This window comes from Athalia rosae, chromosome 1 (assembly GCF_917208135.1).
Source record: "Athalia rosae chromosome 1, iyAthRosa1.1, whole genome shotgun sequence".
In the NCBI taxonomy this organism is placed as follows: domain Eukaryota; kingdom Metazoa; phylum Arthropoda; class Insecta; order Hymenoptera; family Athaliidae; genus Athalia; species Athalia rosae.
Window position 1 is genome coordinate 14,607,565 of NC_064026.1, and position 16,169 is coordinate 14,623,733.

General features: G+C 35.0%; 4 protein-coding genes across 9 annotated transcripts; 2 read left to right on the top strand and 2 right to left on the bottom strand.

The window, feature by feature from the left end:
• Positions 1 to 1,274: 1,274 nt before the first annotated feature.
• Positions 1,275 to 7,808, bottom strand: LOC105690639 (ATP-dependent DNA helicase MPH1). Of its 2 annotated transcripts, XM_012408622.3 has the most exons (14): positions 7,677 to 7,808; positions 7,404 to 7,607; positions 7,020 to 7,187; positions 6,759 to 6,931; positions 6,558 to 6,647; positions 6,168 to 6,392; positions 5,888 to 6,041; positions 5,656 to 5,777; positions 5,443 to 5,562; positions 5,200 to 5,365; positions 4,970 to 5,124; positions 4,625 to 4,877; positions 1,840 to 4,565; positions 1,275 to 1,711 (listed from the first exon to the last, which is right to left on the bottom strand). In XM_012408622.3, the coding sequence occupies exons 2-14, from the start codon at positions 7,573 to 7,575 to the stop codon at positions 1,460 to 1,462; spliced, it is 4,776 nt and encodes a 1,591-aa protein (XP_012264045.2). In that variant the 5' UTR covers positions 7,576 to 7,607; positions 7,677 to 7,808; the 3' UTR covers positions 1,275 to 1,459. The 2 variants fall into 2 exon arrangements, with proteins under 2 accessions (XP_012264045.2, XP_012264044.2); XM_012408621.3 differs by lacking the exon at positions 7,677 to 7,808 and having other exon boundaries at positions 7,404 to 7,650.
• A 100-nt stretch (positions 7,809 to 7,908) lies between these two features.
• LOC105690640 (mitochondrial import inner membrane translocase subunit Tim10 B) lies at positions 7,909 to 8,596 on the top strand. The gene is made up of 3 exons (XM_012408624.3): positions 7,909 to 8,048; positions 8,160 to 8,255; positions 8,331 to 8,596. The coding sequence occupies exons 1-3, from the start codon at positions 8,025 to 8,027 to the stop codon at positions 8,514 to 8,516; spliced, it is 306 nt and encodes a 101-aa protein (XP_012264047.2). The 5' UTR covers positions 7,909 to 8,024; the 3' UTR covers positions 8,517 to 8,596.
• Positions 8,597 to 8,959: 363 nt separating this feature from the next.
• Positions 8,960 to 14,355, bottom strand: LOC105690547 (arfaptin-2). 5 transcript variants are annotated; one of them, XR_007280118.1, is made up of 8 exons: positions 14,217 to 14,350; positions 12,880 to 13,083; positions 12,617 to 12,784; positions 12,178 to 12,499; positions 11,918 to 12,095; positions 11,639 to 11,798; positions 11,145 to 11,331; positions 8,960 to 11,007 (listed from the first exon to the last, which is right to left on the bottom strand). XR_007280118.1 is itself a non-coding variant. In XM_012408399.3 (7 exons), exons 2-6 carry the CDS (start codon positions 13,046 to 13,048, stop codon positions 11,646 to 11,648), a joined length of 990 nt encoding a protein of 329 aa, XP_012263822.2. In that variant the 5' UTR covers positions 13,049 to 13,069; positions 14,217 to 14,355; the 3' UTR covers positions 8,960 to 11,331; positions 11,639 to 11,645. The 5 variants fall into 5 exon arrangements, 4 of the variants coding, with proteins under 4 accessions (XP_012263822.2, XP_012263819.2, XP_048516262.1 ...); XM_012408399.3 differs by having other exon boundaries at positions 8,960 to 11,331; positions 12,880 to 13,069; positions 14,217 to 14,355; XM_012408396.3 differs by having other exon boundaries at positions 8,960 to 11,331.
• A 366-nt stretch (positions 14,356 to 14,721) lies between these two features.
• On the top strand, positions 14,722 to 16,152 carry LOC105690548 (DNA repair protein XRCC3). Its single transcript, XM_012408401.3, has 5 exons — positions 14,722 to 14,892; positions 14,998 to 15,198; positions 15,343 to 15,473; positions 15,569 to 15,781; positions 15,940 to 16,152. Exons 1-5 carry the CDS (start codon positions 14,766 to 14,768, stop codon positions 16,150 to 16,152), a joined length of 885 nt encoding a protein of 294 aa, XP_012263824.2. The 5' UTR covers positions 14,722 to 14,765.
• Positions 16,153 to 16,169: the final 17 nt, after the last annotated feature.

Consider the following 16,169-nt stretch of genomic DNA (forward strand, 5'->3'; position numbering starts at 1 on the left):
TTCCCTCACGTTGTACTCTGTGGGATTGCTTTTAAAAGAATTTTATTGACAAGGAAAATACATTTGTATTGTCATGTATTGCAAAGTTCAGGGATGGGAAACTTGCTTTAATCGGTTCGGTAAAAACCCAAGCAAGTAGATGTGATAATTCCTTTCATTTGTTATTGTTACTTTCGTTCGTTTTTTTTCATCTTTCATGATTATTCGCCGCGGCCCATAATTCTGTCTAATCTCTAAACGCATGGAAACTCCCGTATGACGGCATTCATATTTTTATCATTCAATTAGCAAATGGAACACCGATGAATGAGTCACAATAACGGACAATTCTTATTGAAACATCGGTAATTAACTCAAATAGTTTGTGAAAGGACGCAGATGCAGATGTAGGCCACGCGATAAATATTATATGGCCTAAAGAGCTCCTAAAGTCGCATTAGAAAAATCAAGAATGCTGAAACTAATATTAGCAACATACAAATTTACGAAGCCAAAAATTGGATCGATATATCAATGCGACATTATGCAATTATATATACATGTTATATATTATATATACATGTATATACCTTATGCTTTCATATTGAAAAATCGGAATTCTTCTGCAATATGTACTTAATACAGGGGGATCCGGAAAGAAAGAATAATGGACCCATGTTTACATTTTTAGCTCTATAGCAAGACTCTCAAAAAGAACAAGGTTACATAATTTTTTATAGGTACATACAAACCAATTTCTCATTTATTCTTTATTATCGAAAAAAAATATAGATAAGGATTTTTACTATCTATACTTTCCTAGCAGCAGGATGTGAATAACAGGAAATGGAAAATTGAATTTTATGCTGGAATGATGGAGTCATTCGACCTTCAAAAACATTATTCACGTGGCTTTCTTATCACCCCAATGCCTCAGACATATCTCTGATCGCTACCATACATTTATCGAGACTATAATTCATGCAAGAGGAAGGATCGACAGACCTTGTTCTTTGCTTTACATGTATGCATGTGATTACTTTCCGAGAAGGAGCAAAGTGTGCTGAGTGCATCTCCCATTGGAAATTCCTGTCTAGTTTTTGTGGTGTTGCACGTGAACGTACGTACATACGTTCTATAACTCGGAAGTCCAAGAGCTTCATATTAATTCACGTTTGTGATTTATTTTGAATAACGAAGTAATTTGTTTGTGAAGCGAATTGATAACATGAAAATATGGAATCAGTTTCATTATAGGTTTCATGGTTTTCGAAAAAAACAATCCTCTTTCAATATTCACATATAAACGAAATGGCTTTAATAGATATCACAGAGAATAGTATTACATTTCTTTTCATAAATAACCAATAATAATAAGCACTTCGATCACTTGGGCTGTAAAATATCTAATAATCAATACACATTATCTACAAATACTGTATCTTGGAGGGCCCAGTGGTTGGTCCTTCTAGCATGATTACTAATTTTTCCGCCTCCTCAAAATCATTGATTCTTCAAGGATTTGTTTCCTTAATTTTTCAGTTTCATCTTCGCTGCTGCTGCTATCTGATGATTTACCCTTCAATTTTCTCTTCTTGGTCGAAGATATTTTGCCATTCGTTGGATGTTTTCTTTTCTTACCATTCAATATTCTTTCGTTTGATTCAAGAATGGTGATTTCATCTGACCCTATGAGACCATCCTCCTCGCTGTTACTTACACAAAACGAATCCTATAAATTATATAAAAGTAAAATAAAGTAAGTAGTTGGAAGTAGTTTCTTCAACATCAAAGGTACAGGTAAGCATCAATGAACAGTATCAAAAATTCTTTAATATTATTTATTATTGTTATACTCACATTCAGATAGGTTGAGTTTTCTTTGTCCATGGACTGAGAAAATACTTCTTCATAAGGGATAACACGTTTGGGTAATCGGAAATGGAAACCGCCTGTCTGGACTTCTTGGATAGATTGTAAATAATGTTTTTTCATATCAATCTTCTCAGGAGATGGCTGAGTGTAACTTATGAAATCATCTAAATCATCATCAGCCCCTGAAGATCCGCTTGATGTATCAGATAGTATTTCAGCTTCGTCATCCAAAAAGCTAGATTTCTTACGATTTCGTACTCGAGATCTTCTACCATTATCCGAGCAACGATCCTGTGCCGCAATTTTTCGCCTGTCTGATACATTTCTGCCTGCAGAACTTGATAGTCTCAAGTTTGGATCAGCATTTTCCCCAGAACGAAACGAGTAGACCTGTTTCTTTGGCCGTGCAACCTTATTATGATTTGATAACATGTGATAGATGTTGAAATCACAATTTTTTTTAACCTCAGGTTTAGAATCAATCCGACAAAAAATATCATCTTTAAATTCGAAATCATCATCAAAATGGCCCTGGCTTGTGCCTGGCTCCAGTGTTATATTTTTTTTACTGTCTAATTGCTTTTTTGTCGACATCTCAAGACTCACCGGTGATTCTGACCGCTCAAATTTTTTAACTGGATTAGTTGGGGATATATAATCCTTTTCCCACTCGGAGTTATCAAAATCTGAAACTAGTGAGGTCTTTGTTGAAGATTTCTGGATTCGCCTATTACGCAGTAGGAAAATTGGCGATCTATCAGCATCAATATTGTATGATGATTCGTTTTGGCTCAATAACTGTGGCATATTTCCATCATTTATCAGTGGTCCAGGTTTTACCACTGAAGATTGTTCATTGAATTGTTTATTTATCTGGTCAGTTACAACGGTACAGTCTAAACGTTTTGGATCCTCTTCAAAATCATCATCCCATTTGAGATCGGATAAGTCTAGATCATCGAACTGTGGTTGTGCAGCTTCAAGGGATCTGACGTTATGTACATTTTTGCTTTTCTGACTAAAATAGGGTGACACCAAAATGTTCGTGTTGTTTGAATCGTCCATGGCAACTTTTTTGCTACCTAATTTTTTCATTGGAGACACTGCAGCTGTATTAACTTGCTGGATTTTATCCATTTTAGCCAATTGTTTCAAATTCATTCTCTTAACAGGTTGATTGCTTCTGTCAAGTAGTTCAAGAATTTGTGTTATAGTCGATGGAGTGCTATCAGAGTGCGATTCATTTGCATCTATCAATTCTGATTTTATATCATTTTGTTTGAATGATACGCCGTCATTTTTCTCATCCCAATTTTTATCTCGCAACTGTTTTTTACTCACGGTATGCCTCGGTGTGCTTATCTCAGCCACAAAGAGTACATCGTCATCCTCATCCATTAGCTCTATGGAATGTTTGGTTACACTTTTCTCATCACAATTCATTTTGCTTGCTGACGTATTCACTGCTTTTGTCACGGTAACTGGGACAGTAGGCTTGTGATGAATGCTAATACTCGGACTTAAACAGTCTTCTTTTTTTGACACAAAGAATCGCGAATCCCGGATCAAATCTACGTCGACTCTGATACATTTGTCGTCCGCGCCGCATACAGATGAAAGATTTGTGTCATTAGCGTCACGTAATTTACCGAAATTCAGAGATTTGCTTATGCCGTGGTCTGGTCTCGTGATTTGATCCTTTTCAGATTGAGATTTGGGTTCATGGGATTTATTCGAATTACCATTACGCCTGGAACCTCCCAAATTCTTATGCGTCCTTAATCGAAAATCTACTTCACCCTGGCTTGAAGGAACTTCACTGTCGGAAGAGTCATCTAAGATACTTTCGAAGCACCCCTTAGTCGAAAGATTGTTTTGTTCTTCAGATTGCTGCTCATCATCATCCGAAAGTTCATCCAACAATCTCTCAAAAGTACCTGGCTCATCAAGGAAATTTTGTACTGGTAGTGAAGTATGACTGTTATGATCTTTATTGTGTATTACTTCATCTGCAAGAGTAATCAACATGTTATAACTTTGATGTTCGTCGTCAATTTTCAGCATTTCCGGCAGCGAACAATTCGACATAGTTTGTTGGTCATTGTTGAGAATCATTGTTTCATCCGATCCACATGAATCATCGAGTAAATCTTCAAAACGACGTTCTCCAGGTGTTGTAGAATTATCGATGTTAGAATTCTCAAAATTATAGACTTGATTATGAACCGTAGCACCTACGTGATTGTGCTCTTGATCAAAGTCTAAATTTTCAGTTTCTTCAAATGTCTGATCTTCCACAGGCTCTTCTAAGAATGCTATACATTCTAAAACATCTAAGCTAGGTACTAGATTGTGAAAAAAATCTTCGATTTTGTCATCTGTTGAGAAGTCTAGACCAGTTTCATCCATTTGGTTCGACTTGTCATATGATTGCTCTAATTTTGATGCTTTGATTGCGCATAATGTTAAGAACTGTACTGCGACAGTATCAGAAGTAAAAAATTTTACAGAATCTGTTTTTGAAATTTTCTTTGTCGAATAATTTGCTGAAATGAGTTGTGTCACATCAGCTGCATTTTTCTGAGTGTTTTCATTTGTTTCTGGTTTCTCCAAAAATCGCAACATCGACAATTGAGTAGACCTTCCCTTCTCTGAACTAGTCTTCCCCTTGTCTTGGCTGGACTTTTTTTCATCATTTTGAACCTGTAACACTGCAAAAGGACAAACATTTGACACAAACGGCCCAATTTATAATTATACTTTTACTGACCTGCATTGCTTTTTGCAGTGGTTGTTACTCTCTTGATCTGAGGCTGTACATTGTCATTCTTTCCATTGCGTTTCCGCTTATTCGTAGCTTTTGGAGTCTTAGCTTGTAACACGATATGCATTTTAGTGCACACTGGTTTGAAATCAAGAGGTACCATGCGGGGACTTTCTTGAAACATGGATGAAATTACACTACTTGAATGAAGAACTTTCTTATTTAGGGAGTCTCGTTTAGCTATGGTTGATTTCAGCGACTAAAAAAGTATGAAATTACAGAACTTGATCTCATCGTTATTTCACAAGCTATTAACTTACAACTGTCTGAACGAACTGATTGCACTATTACCTGATGTTCTCTACCATCAGTAACCAACATAACAATGCGTCCATCCCGCTTGCGACCTGTACGACCCATTCTTTGAACCAGACGAATGGGAGAGCTTTGTGATACATCAAAGCAGACAATCAAATCTACTTCTCCAACATCCAAGCCTTCTTCACCTGTGACAATTATTAGTTTGTTTTGAGTAATGTGATTTGAAAACATGAAGACATTCAGGATCAATTTCTACCAACCAACTGATGTAGAAATAAGAACGTTAGCTTCATTATTTCGAAATGCCTTCATTGTTTGCATTTGTTGTTTCTGTTTCTGACCTGCTTGGCCGACAAACATCTTGGGCCGAAGCATTGGTCTCAATTGCAACAGCGCAACGTATACTTCAATAACGCTATCTCTGTACTGGAATTGATAGAAAAAAAGATGGTATGTAAAATCTATGTTAAACTGTCCGCAAATTTTGTGTACAAAATACGAACTTCGACAAATACAATGGCTCTAGTCTCTTCGTTTTTCATAGCAAATGTGTTAAAGTGCTCCAACAAAATGTTCTTCAACTTGCAAACCTTGGTATGACCGAAAACTAAGTCTTTCGGAATCTGAAATAAACAATTAGTATGAAAAAAATTGTACCAGTTTCGAACAATTCAGATAAAATTTTATGGCAAAAAGTAATATACGTAAGCACACACTTCTTTTATGGTACCATCTGGTAAAGGACGAACATCCGGGAATGGGCCAAGAAATGATTGTATTTCTACAAGTAATTCTTGTAATGCAGGTTCTTGGGTTACCCAGACATCGGTAGAGTGGGCTGTTGAGTTGAAAGGGATTCAGATATCGCTGTGATTAGCAGATTTTCTGGTTGATATGGTGCCAAGCCAAAAATAGTAAATAAATAATTTCGAAAAACAATAAACATACTTTGACAAAATGCAATAAATGCACGAAGGCCATGTCGTGTCAATAAATCATAAGCATGATATAAAGACATACACCTGCATAATGCTTTCGTAATTTGGCCATGGTTTGCTGGCTTGTTGGTTCTTGCTTGAAATTCTTTATATACATAAAATATCTATAAACAAATAAATAAAATAATTGAAATAAGAATGGCATACTGCATAATGAAAATCGTTTTCAAAATAGAAATCGAGTTTGCATAATTGGATATTATTACAGTGCTGTGTTTATCAATACTTACTCTCCCTTTACTCAGTGTACTTGCATTACCCTGCAACACATTATACTGGATGAGGACTCGTACATAACGATCCATAATCCCAACATACTTTTCTTTAAATCTAGCCAAGTCTGCATCCAATTGAACCAGTATAATATCCATTTGCCTATTATTGAGGTAGGGCTTGATGTCAGGTGATGTTTCATCGCGTAGTTCTAAATTGGAGATGCTTAAATTTTGGATAACCTGAAACACGAGATGTAATTTACGTGACATCAATACCTACTCTAAGCAGAGAAGTCTATAGAAAAGCTTTATCATGATTTTGATGAATCCCTATTAGATATCTTGTTGATTATTTTTATATTCAACTCAATGTATAACTTCAGATATAATCATTTCAAAGTTTACCTGACAAACATCCTCTACTCTACTGCCGGGTGTAGCTGATAGTGCAAGAACTCGAAAGCAAACGTTTTTTGTACGTAAAAGGCGGAGACTCTGAAATTATGAGAAACCTTATGTGATCAACATTCTATTCCTGCTACTCTGATGTTCAATAAGTCAATATTGTCCACTCAGATATTTCTATGATTCAGTCAATGAACATACCTCGCAATAGGCATGTTTTCCCATAGCCTTATGAGCTTCATCTATAACTACACATCTAACCAAGTCACCAGGTGCTATCTGCTTATCCAAATCGTTTTGAAATACTTGAGGAGTTGCAAATATTACTCGTTTAGTAAACCATGCTATTTGTCGATTCTTTGGGTTCATTGAGCCTTTAACAGCATAAATGGTGTGGTCAGAATTGTTGACATGGTACAGATAGCTATTCTATCAAAATTCATTACAGATTTACTGCATTACCTGTAAGCTCAATTGTGTCAGAACTAGGGATTCCCATAATATCATGGCATGCAGATATTTGTTGAGACACGAGCGGCTTAGTAGGAGCCAGAAAGACTATTTTTCCTCTTGGGTACCATCTCCAAAAATTATACATCACCACAGCAGCAATGAAAGTTTTACCGAGTCCTGAAACAAAAACCAATGAAGATTCAGCTACCAAGTTAAATCAAGATGCTTATCGAATTTCATGATAAGATCAAGATCTTTATCATGTTTTCAAGCCATTAAACGACGTTTCGCTACAATTTACATTGATGGTATTAACATAGTACCACTGTGACATGGGCATTGATTTTGGATTCAATCAAAAGTAAATAAAGTTATGTCAAAACATGTAATTACCAGTCGGTAGACAAACGAGGGTGTTATTAAATAGCGCATTTTGCGTTATGCTATATTGGTACTCTCGCAATGGATAATTCAGTGGATAAATCCAATTTATGCCAGCGGACAAATCGAATCCCTTTGTGTCAGGATCTGAAGAAATTCGCAGACCTTCCTGTGACAGTTCCATTTTCACATCAACTGTATCTAGTATACTCAACGCTGTAAAGAGGCTCATAGATAATTTCGCATTGATTCCAGGCATTCATATCCAATTATCGGACAACTCACTTTTCGGAATAACTTGCAAACATAATCATCACGGTATTTTTTTTTTTAGAGTAATATCCTTCTGAACTCGTTTCATTTTTTCAGGTTATATGATCACACTCTCAACCCATTTGTCGCAAATTTTGAAGCCAGTAGTAGCGGCGTTCACAGCATATTAAAAGTTTGGATTCGTAGTAGCACCTAACCTCTCTTTAACGAGGTCCGTCTTCACGATGCATCAATGTTAGTTATGCGGTTTCCATAAAAACTGATCCGACAATTGTGCTTCAAATATTATTACTGACTTCAAGTGTTGTCACTAAAAGTTTGATAATTGCTTCAAAACAAATATTTTAGGCTTCTCCAAAAATGGACTTGGCACAGATAAGAAATGTTAGTATCTTCTGTCAAAATTTTTCATAAAATCAACACTGTGAATAACTCGGTTCCTCGGTTCCTCGATCAAGCAGATCTTGAGTGATTGCTTTTATTATTTGTTTGCAGTTTAAAGACTTCCTCTTGTTGTACAATCAAATTTCTGACACGTGCTTCAGGCGATGCACAAACACATTCAATTCTAGAGATATTAGCTTGGACGAGGTGAGATCAACAAAGATTCACTTGGTTTGATATTGTATCTCTCTTAAGTCATCTCATACAAAGATTTTTTCGTAGGAAGCTTGCATAAGTAATTGCGTACAAAAACATATTAACGCCAACCACAAAATAATGGAAGTATATGTGCAAGTACAACCAATTTTAGTCAATAAAAGAATAAAGGAAATGAATGCTGCAGCAGAGGCACAGCAACAGCAATTGCAGCAAGACACGCAAGTTCCAGAAACAAGTCAAAGTTTGTGACAAAATCTTCCAGCTGTATGATACAGATTTCATTAGTTAATTACATTGTAAATATTTCAAATACAAACTGTTGAGATTGATATGTTCAGTTATTGAATTTTTCTCATAATTATTCACGTAAACTTCCTGAATATCTAACTAGCTCTTTAGACATGGAAAAAAATTTTTGAAAAGTATATTGAAAAATTAGTCTGTGACAATTCTTCTTCAGGAATTGATTCGTTTATTTGGATAACATGTCTTGTCATAAATACATAAGCATTAGTTTATTGATGAGAACGTGTATGCACAGGTATACTATATGTATGTTCTCCAAATATTATTGTGAGGTTCTCACAATCCTGATTTTTAAACATATTTGTATTGCCCCCAAACGTTTTATATTGCAACAACTTATTTTGCTTGCCACAAATGATAGGAGAAAATAATCGAGACATACGAGATGCATTTTAACTAAGCATTTTAATTAAACAGTAGTTGCACCACAGTAAAACATCCAGCCAATCTTATGTGATTAATATAATTACACTTATTTTTGACTTTTATTTTTTAATACAGATAAATCGTGTCATATTAAAGTTATAATTCACATCTTAATGTTCTACAAACACTGGTGTAAAAACTTTGCAAACTTCAATGCCTGCATTATGATAGTAATGTTCTTGTCACTGAAATCAACAAACTTCAAACTATACATAGTCCGACTACTATGCCTGTATTATGTGAGATCTGTAATATAATAATCCATACTTATGCTAGAAAGGTTCAGGGTTAGCGGCATGCCATCTATGATCCACTCCATACAGCAGAGATGATTTGATGAAAATAATGAATAAATTCGCTTTGATAATTAGGTAAGTTATTTCTTTGATATATCTTGAATTGCTAGTGCTCGAACATTTGGTTTCCATATTTCCTAAGGATTGTGTTACCATTCCGTAAACGAGTGACGAGCCATTTATAAGCTCTTTGTTTTTAATAGCGCGGACAATAAGTTGTGTTTGTCGATTCTCTATCATCTAATATGGCAACTGATCGTATAGCAATTTTATGAAGTACCTAATCTGAACAATAAATGCAGTATCATAATTTTGTCTTGTTAATCTCTCTACTGATGGTATTAGAATTCAAATTGAGTAACATTTAGTTTTTCATCGGAATACCGGACTGTCTTGGCACTCCTAATACGATGCAAATAAATAATTCTAAGGTCAACAAAATATAAGTTATTTTACACAGCACTCTTATAGTTAATGGGAAATATAATAAATAATTATCACTAAATAGTATTTTAAAAATCACAGAAGTTATAACGAAATGATTTGTTACGACACATTTTTAAGCGAGATTATTATTTCTTACTCAGAATATATTCGAGTATATTTTGTACTTGTATTATCCATTCATATTATCTGGACGACAATTTATAGATACCTACGCATGCATTCATTTTTTTACAGGTAATGAATTTGATTTATATTATTCAAGTTATTTATTTTCTAATACGATGACTTTTTTCCTCCAGCTATGGCCGTACGAAAGTAATAATTATTCTTATGTCTTTGCCAGTAAAATATCAATCACGGCTACATATCATTATGATGAAGAAATAATAGTCCCTATTTGAACTATGATCAGTGCCATATGAGTGCTGTAGTAGAAATATATTTCTTTTTAGCAAACAAGACAACTGTAAGAAAGATGAGAATATAAGTATAATCAACGGTATCAAAGTTCTCTACTCATACGCAATAATCTGACTTGCATTGTTCTAATTATTCTTTGCCTGCATTTTATCATCTACTTCAGTAACTACAATATACATTGTATACTAGGGTATAGTGACTAGGCCCGATTTCAACATACAATTTTCAAATCTATAAACAGTTCTATCTAAAGTATCAGCGTAAGTATTTTTATTTTCTGAGTCAAAAGGATAAACCATGTTGATCTACATAGCTAATTGAAAGTGGAAATTCTGTGTGCCATACACACGATGCTCTCAGGACTTACATTAAGTAAATGGTCCAATTTTCTTATCGCCTATTGACCGAAACTCAGGATAGTTGAAAAAAATATCCTAACGTTTGCTCCTGGCTTTGGCGGTTCAGAGTTCTCTGGAAAACTCTTACGTTTGTTTACACTCGATATATCTTTCACGCGAGTACAATAGACATAAAATAAATATTCCAAATGGAAATGTATACATTGATTATTCATTAAGTTAATATCGATTACTATTGTCATTTCTTGAGATATGCCAGCCCCAGAAAGAAGTCATCAAACCCAGATTAAACCTATGTTGACTACAATTGCTGGTCATTCAATGTCAAGAATTTAATTGTTTCCATCAAGTGCCTTATCATCTTGATAAAAATCATGATAATCTTAGAAAATTCTCAAAAGTGTACGTCGGATATGACTGCATACCTAGCCAAATATCGCAATTGTGTCTTGTCTTTCCAAGATCCAATAGTTCAAACGACAATACCTAGGATACAGATATGACCATAACGTTCTAACAGTTCACAGGGCGAATGGATACCAATTTTGGTGAAAATTCCATAAACAGATTAGTATTTTAACTTAGAACAAAGCATTATATCTACCAAAAATCATCAGACTCACTCAGCTTAATGAAGATCTCATATTCTTGTTCTGCAAATCTAGCATGAGGACGTCATTGTATTGGCGTGGCACAGATTTTAATTTACTTGACTGACGTGGCAAGTGGAAACATACCTCTACATCCGGCACGCAGAATGCTGGTGTAGATGTTTCATTTCTAGGCATTAATGACTGGACATTTTCATGGCTGAAAACACAAATCATTAAAAACTATATGAATGTAGGAAGAAGAAAACATGCTTCAACTTTATCAGAATTTACAGTTTTGAAAATGGGACTGTAAGATATAGTTTAGATAGTATCAACAGACAATTTACACATCAATTAATAAGTCTGGTTTACAATCGACCTGTCATATTTGCCTTAAGGATTTTGTAATCCGATCAAACCAGCGTTAACTAGGGCATCATATGTCTTGCTATTCCACTTGATTACTTGACAATAAGAGATCAATACAATAAAATGATAGATTTTTAACATGAATTACAACATACAGCATTTCTATTGTTCTAGCCAGGACGGTAGGGAGGAGTTTGGCGATTTAACTTTGATGTTAAACTGCTTCAATGTAGCCTCCAATGCTGTGTGGTTCCCGGAAAAATAGGCTGACACAGCATTATGAAACAGAAGCAGCTGCTTATGCATTACTTTGATCTAAAATCAGATAACGAATAAAAATTGATAATTGATGCTGAAGATGATAAAAAAAAGTGTTTCAATGGTAATTTGTCCATTTATATGTATATGAACATAGAAACTGAAATTTTTCATACCCTATTCTCATCCAAAAACTTAAGTTTTATTGAAACGTCAGATCGAAGTTTTTCAAAATTTTGTTTATGTTGTTCATAACTGGCTTGAGCTTCTTCCACTCTAGATGCGCTACTAGCATCTGTTTTCGCAGCTTGCGCCAAAGCTTCTAGATCAGTTCTGTAAGCGTCATATTCTATTCTGTTGAAATTGAATGACAATTAATCACTTCGTATTAAATACAGTTCCACCAGATCAGATACTCAAAGCGTTGAATAATTACCTAGCGGTTTCATACTGACGGACAGTCAACAGTGTATCCTCAATAGTCTTGTTACAGAGAGTGTTAACAGACGAGACAAAGAAGTTTAAGGCCCCCAAAAGTGTTTCCCCATTTTTAGTAAGGTTACGCTGTGTTTCTGAATTGTACAGAAATTCTTCTTGCAATTCAGGCGATTTCTGTGCCAATTCTGAAAATGCTTCTCCCAGCGCATGCTGAGTCTGCACCACATGATGAAAGTGGGATGCCAGGGCTCTGGATAGCCGTAATACGTTACAATATTTCCGCTGTGTGTCTCTCAAAAGTTCAATCTGAGCCTCAAGCTCTGCAATGTAATTAGTCAATAATTTTAATCATACCAGTCTTATGGATAGTACGTAATTCTGTTGGGTAGCAAAAACGGAAGTCACAAGATTTGCAATAACATGTGAGATTTTCTTACCAGAATCTACAGTGCGTGACGTTTTACCAAGCTTTTCATACATCAGTTGCTTGGTACATTTATACGTGGAAATGCTCCAGTTCCTAATACTTTCAATCTTGCTTTGAGCAGAACGCATTGTCTGAGCATCGCCATTTGAAAGTGGTGTATTTGGGGTTGTCACAGTTGCTGCCGACGGAAAATATCGAATTATTGAATATTTATTTAGATGAATTATATGACGATTAGAAAATAAACAAACTTGATACAATTCATTGCCTAACCATTCTGTGATGTTGGACTGCCAGCAGGTAGATTCATAGTAGCAGGTCTCGATGGTCCGCTACTGTGATTGTTAGGATTGTGCGGTGGTGGTGTTCCAGTATGTACTGCATTTTCGCTCTCATTTAAGGATGGAGCATCCTTGAGCATTTCGTGTATGCTACGTTCCATTCCGCTTGGTGCTACAACAGTCTGTGACATCTCACCTTAGCAGGGTGGAAATAGTACTCGTTATTGATGAGGATTGAAAAACAAATTCATGTAGTTCATTATTTTGTTGAGTACGTTTTTCAAATTTCGTTCTATCCAAATTCAATCTTCAAAAGCAAGAGAGAGCAATGGAATTTAAGGGTTAATATCATATTTTCTGTGATCCCTTGAGATTTTTATATTGATTTGATAGACCATCAAGTTACAAATACAGCTTATCATTTAGGAAAATCTGGTAATCATTTGTAGATCCAATACAGCTATTTATCGGATGGTTTTTTTTGATGAACACGTAATTTATTGTTGTCAAATTATAACCTACTGGTGTACATCCTGAGTATCATACTACTTGTTTTAAGACCCCTGAAAACAGTGTGTTTTCTAATTTCTTGCATCCACGCATGCATTCGAACAAACAGTTTTTAGTTTTGCACAAAAGTAAAATAAAAAATGATGCAAAGCATTATGTTCCGGATATTCTTATGATTTGATTCCACTGTAAATAACTCAAAAAGAAAACGTTTAGACCACTGTTATTTGTAAACAAAGGTATTAGATGGTACGTTATCTAATCGATCAAGAGTATGTATCAGCTGGAAAGTTGAATGGAACTTAATTTTGCTAATATCTGACAAATTGTAGTTGAAATTAGGCACAGCAGCAGAATGAATCTCATAACTAGTCATAAGCAAGGTGATTTTACAAAACAGATATACCCTCGGAAAGCGAAAGAGCAATTATCAGAATGCTTACAAGAGAATCCGAGATAGTGCCTAGAAGCATTATTGTTGCAGCAGTTCTGAGATTTAATTATTATATGATTACTAAAACAGGACGTATATCACTTAAACAGATGACATACTGATGATATAAAGTAAACGATAAAATTTTTTTGAGCTGAACATAATATCTATACATTTTATATTATATGATGCAGGCTTACATACACCAAATGTTAATATTTATAGTATTAGACAAGTAGATGTGAGCATTTAAACAATACGTGAATCCAAGTGATTTTCATCAATTAAGCACATTTGGTAACACGTACAAGTATAAATATATACGTCGGAAAGTAATGTATTGTTAATCGTGTACGAATTATAGTCGATTATTGATAACAACTCACCGCTGAACCGTGCTCGCTGTTATCGACGAGTTTTTACTGATTTCGATACTTTTATCATATACATCCAGTTGTGGTTACAATTCGGGTGAACAATTGTTATGACGTCATTGTAAAAAGTCAAAAGGGGCGTAATGCACTTGTCATTTCACACTTGCAGAGAAATTCGTCACTTCGATTTTTTTCGATTAAATCTGTTATAAATATCCGGTGTCAGACAAGAAAAAACATTGTACTTGATAATAAATGGTCACAAATTATTTTCGACTTTTATTGGAGTTCGTGGACACCAACGAATTCAGAGCTACAGTGGGCACTTCACGAAAACCTGCCTTGAACGTACATACGTACGCACCAAACAAGCTGTCATGGAATTTACACATGCATGCTAAAATAGTGGTTGACTTCATGGCTGTGGTGAAAACTACCTCAATGAAGTTGGCCGAAGAAAATTAATGTGTGAACCAACTAGGCGGAAGAGAATTCTTCGTTAACGTTTTTAATTACGACGTTGAATAGCGGTAAAAGTCAGGTGGTCACAAGTTTAAAAATATGAATTCGGAGAGGGATTTGGACTCTGAAGACGAAATAGAGACAAAAAAAGTTCGATATTCGTCACCCGCTTGTGATCGAAGCAGCGAAAAATATCCTAACGAAGAATTAAGAGGTTTAGTTAAAGGTGAACATCTATCTTGATGATTCTACATACATACTATTAAAATTTTTCGATGAAATTATCAGTATTTAGAAACAAACAATATCATGGATGTTACTTTCTCATCAGGTGTAAGTGCAAATTATCTTATGAATGAAGAGAATTTTCTCTCAACTGGGTGTCCACATCTTGATGTGATTTTGAAAGGTGGTTTTCCTAATAGAGGAGTCACACAAATTTATGGTACAGCTGGTACTGGAAAAACTCAAATTGCTCTGCAACTCTGCTTGACCGTGCAGCTTCCAATTTCAGTGGGTGGTTATGATGCTGGTATAAATATAATACGTCTTTCCTTTCATAATACATTTGCTTCGGAACTCGTATCCATCAAAGAACTTACTTTCGTTTACACATAATAATGGACAATCAAAAAAAAAACATCTGTATAGATAATTCAGATAAATGCCATTTCAGGAGCAATCTACATATCTACTGAGGGAACATTTCCAAGCAAGCGACTACAGGATCTACTTCGATATTCGAAGTTAGCTGCACAATTCAACATCACTGCAAATAATATATTTGTCGAAAGAGTGATCGAATCAGTAAGCACTCTTGGATTCAAAATAAGTTTTAGTAGGAATTCTGCAGTTATTGAAAATATTTTTATTGCTCATCTATTTTTATATTATTTCTTCAGTCTGAACTGGAGAAATGTCTTCTTCAAAGAATTCCGTATTTAATGGCATGTCGCAAAATAGGATTATTGGTATTAGACTCGATTGCTGCACCATACAGAGGTGAATATTCTACCACAGAACTGAAGAACAGAGGAAAAGACTTATGGAATATTTCACGTCAATTACATACATTAGCTAGGCAGTATAATCTCACCGTTGTTTGTGTTAATCAGGTCAGTTAAGTTCAATCATAATTGAGTTATCATAGTAATATGTATATAATTTATTTTTGTATAAGCATGAGAGGCTTTTAGTCACCCATTTATACAAGTATCGTGTTTTTAGATTTAGTTTGCCTCTAATATCATGTTCCCGGGACATTTATTTACAGGTGTCTGCAGTAGTTTCACCTAGCAAATATGAAGCTATTTACGTTGACGAAAGGCCAGCGCTTGGTATAATATGGGCTAACATGATCACTAATAATTTTTATCTTTGCAGAAATGATACTCACAGATATTTCCATGTTATGCAGTCATCATATTTGGGTCGCAGTAGTATTGAATATAAAATTACTAATTCAGGTGTTATGGGGGTTGCATAACATTCGCGACACAGTTT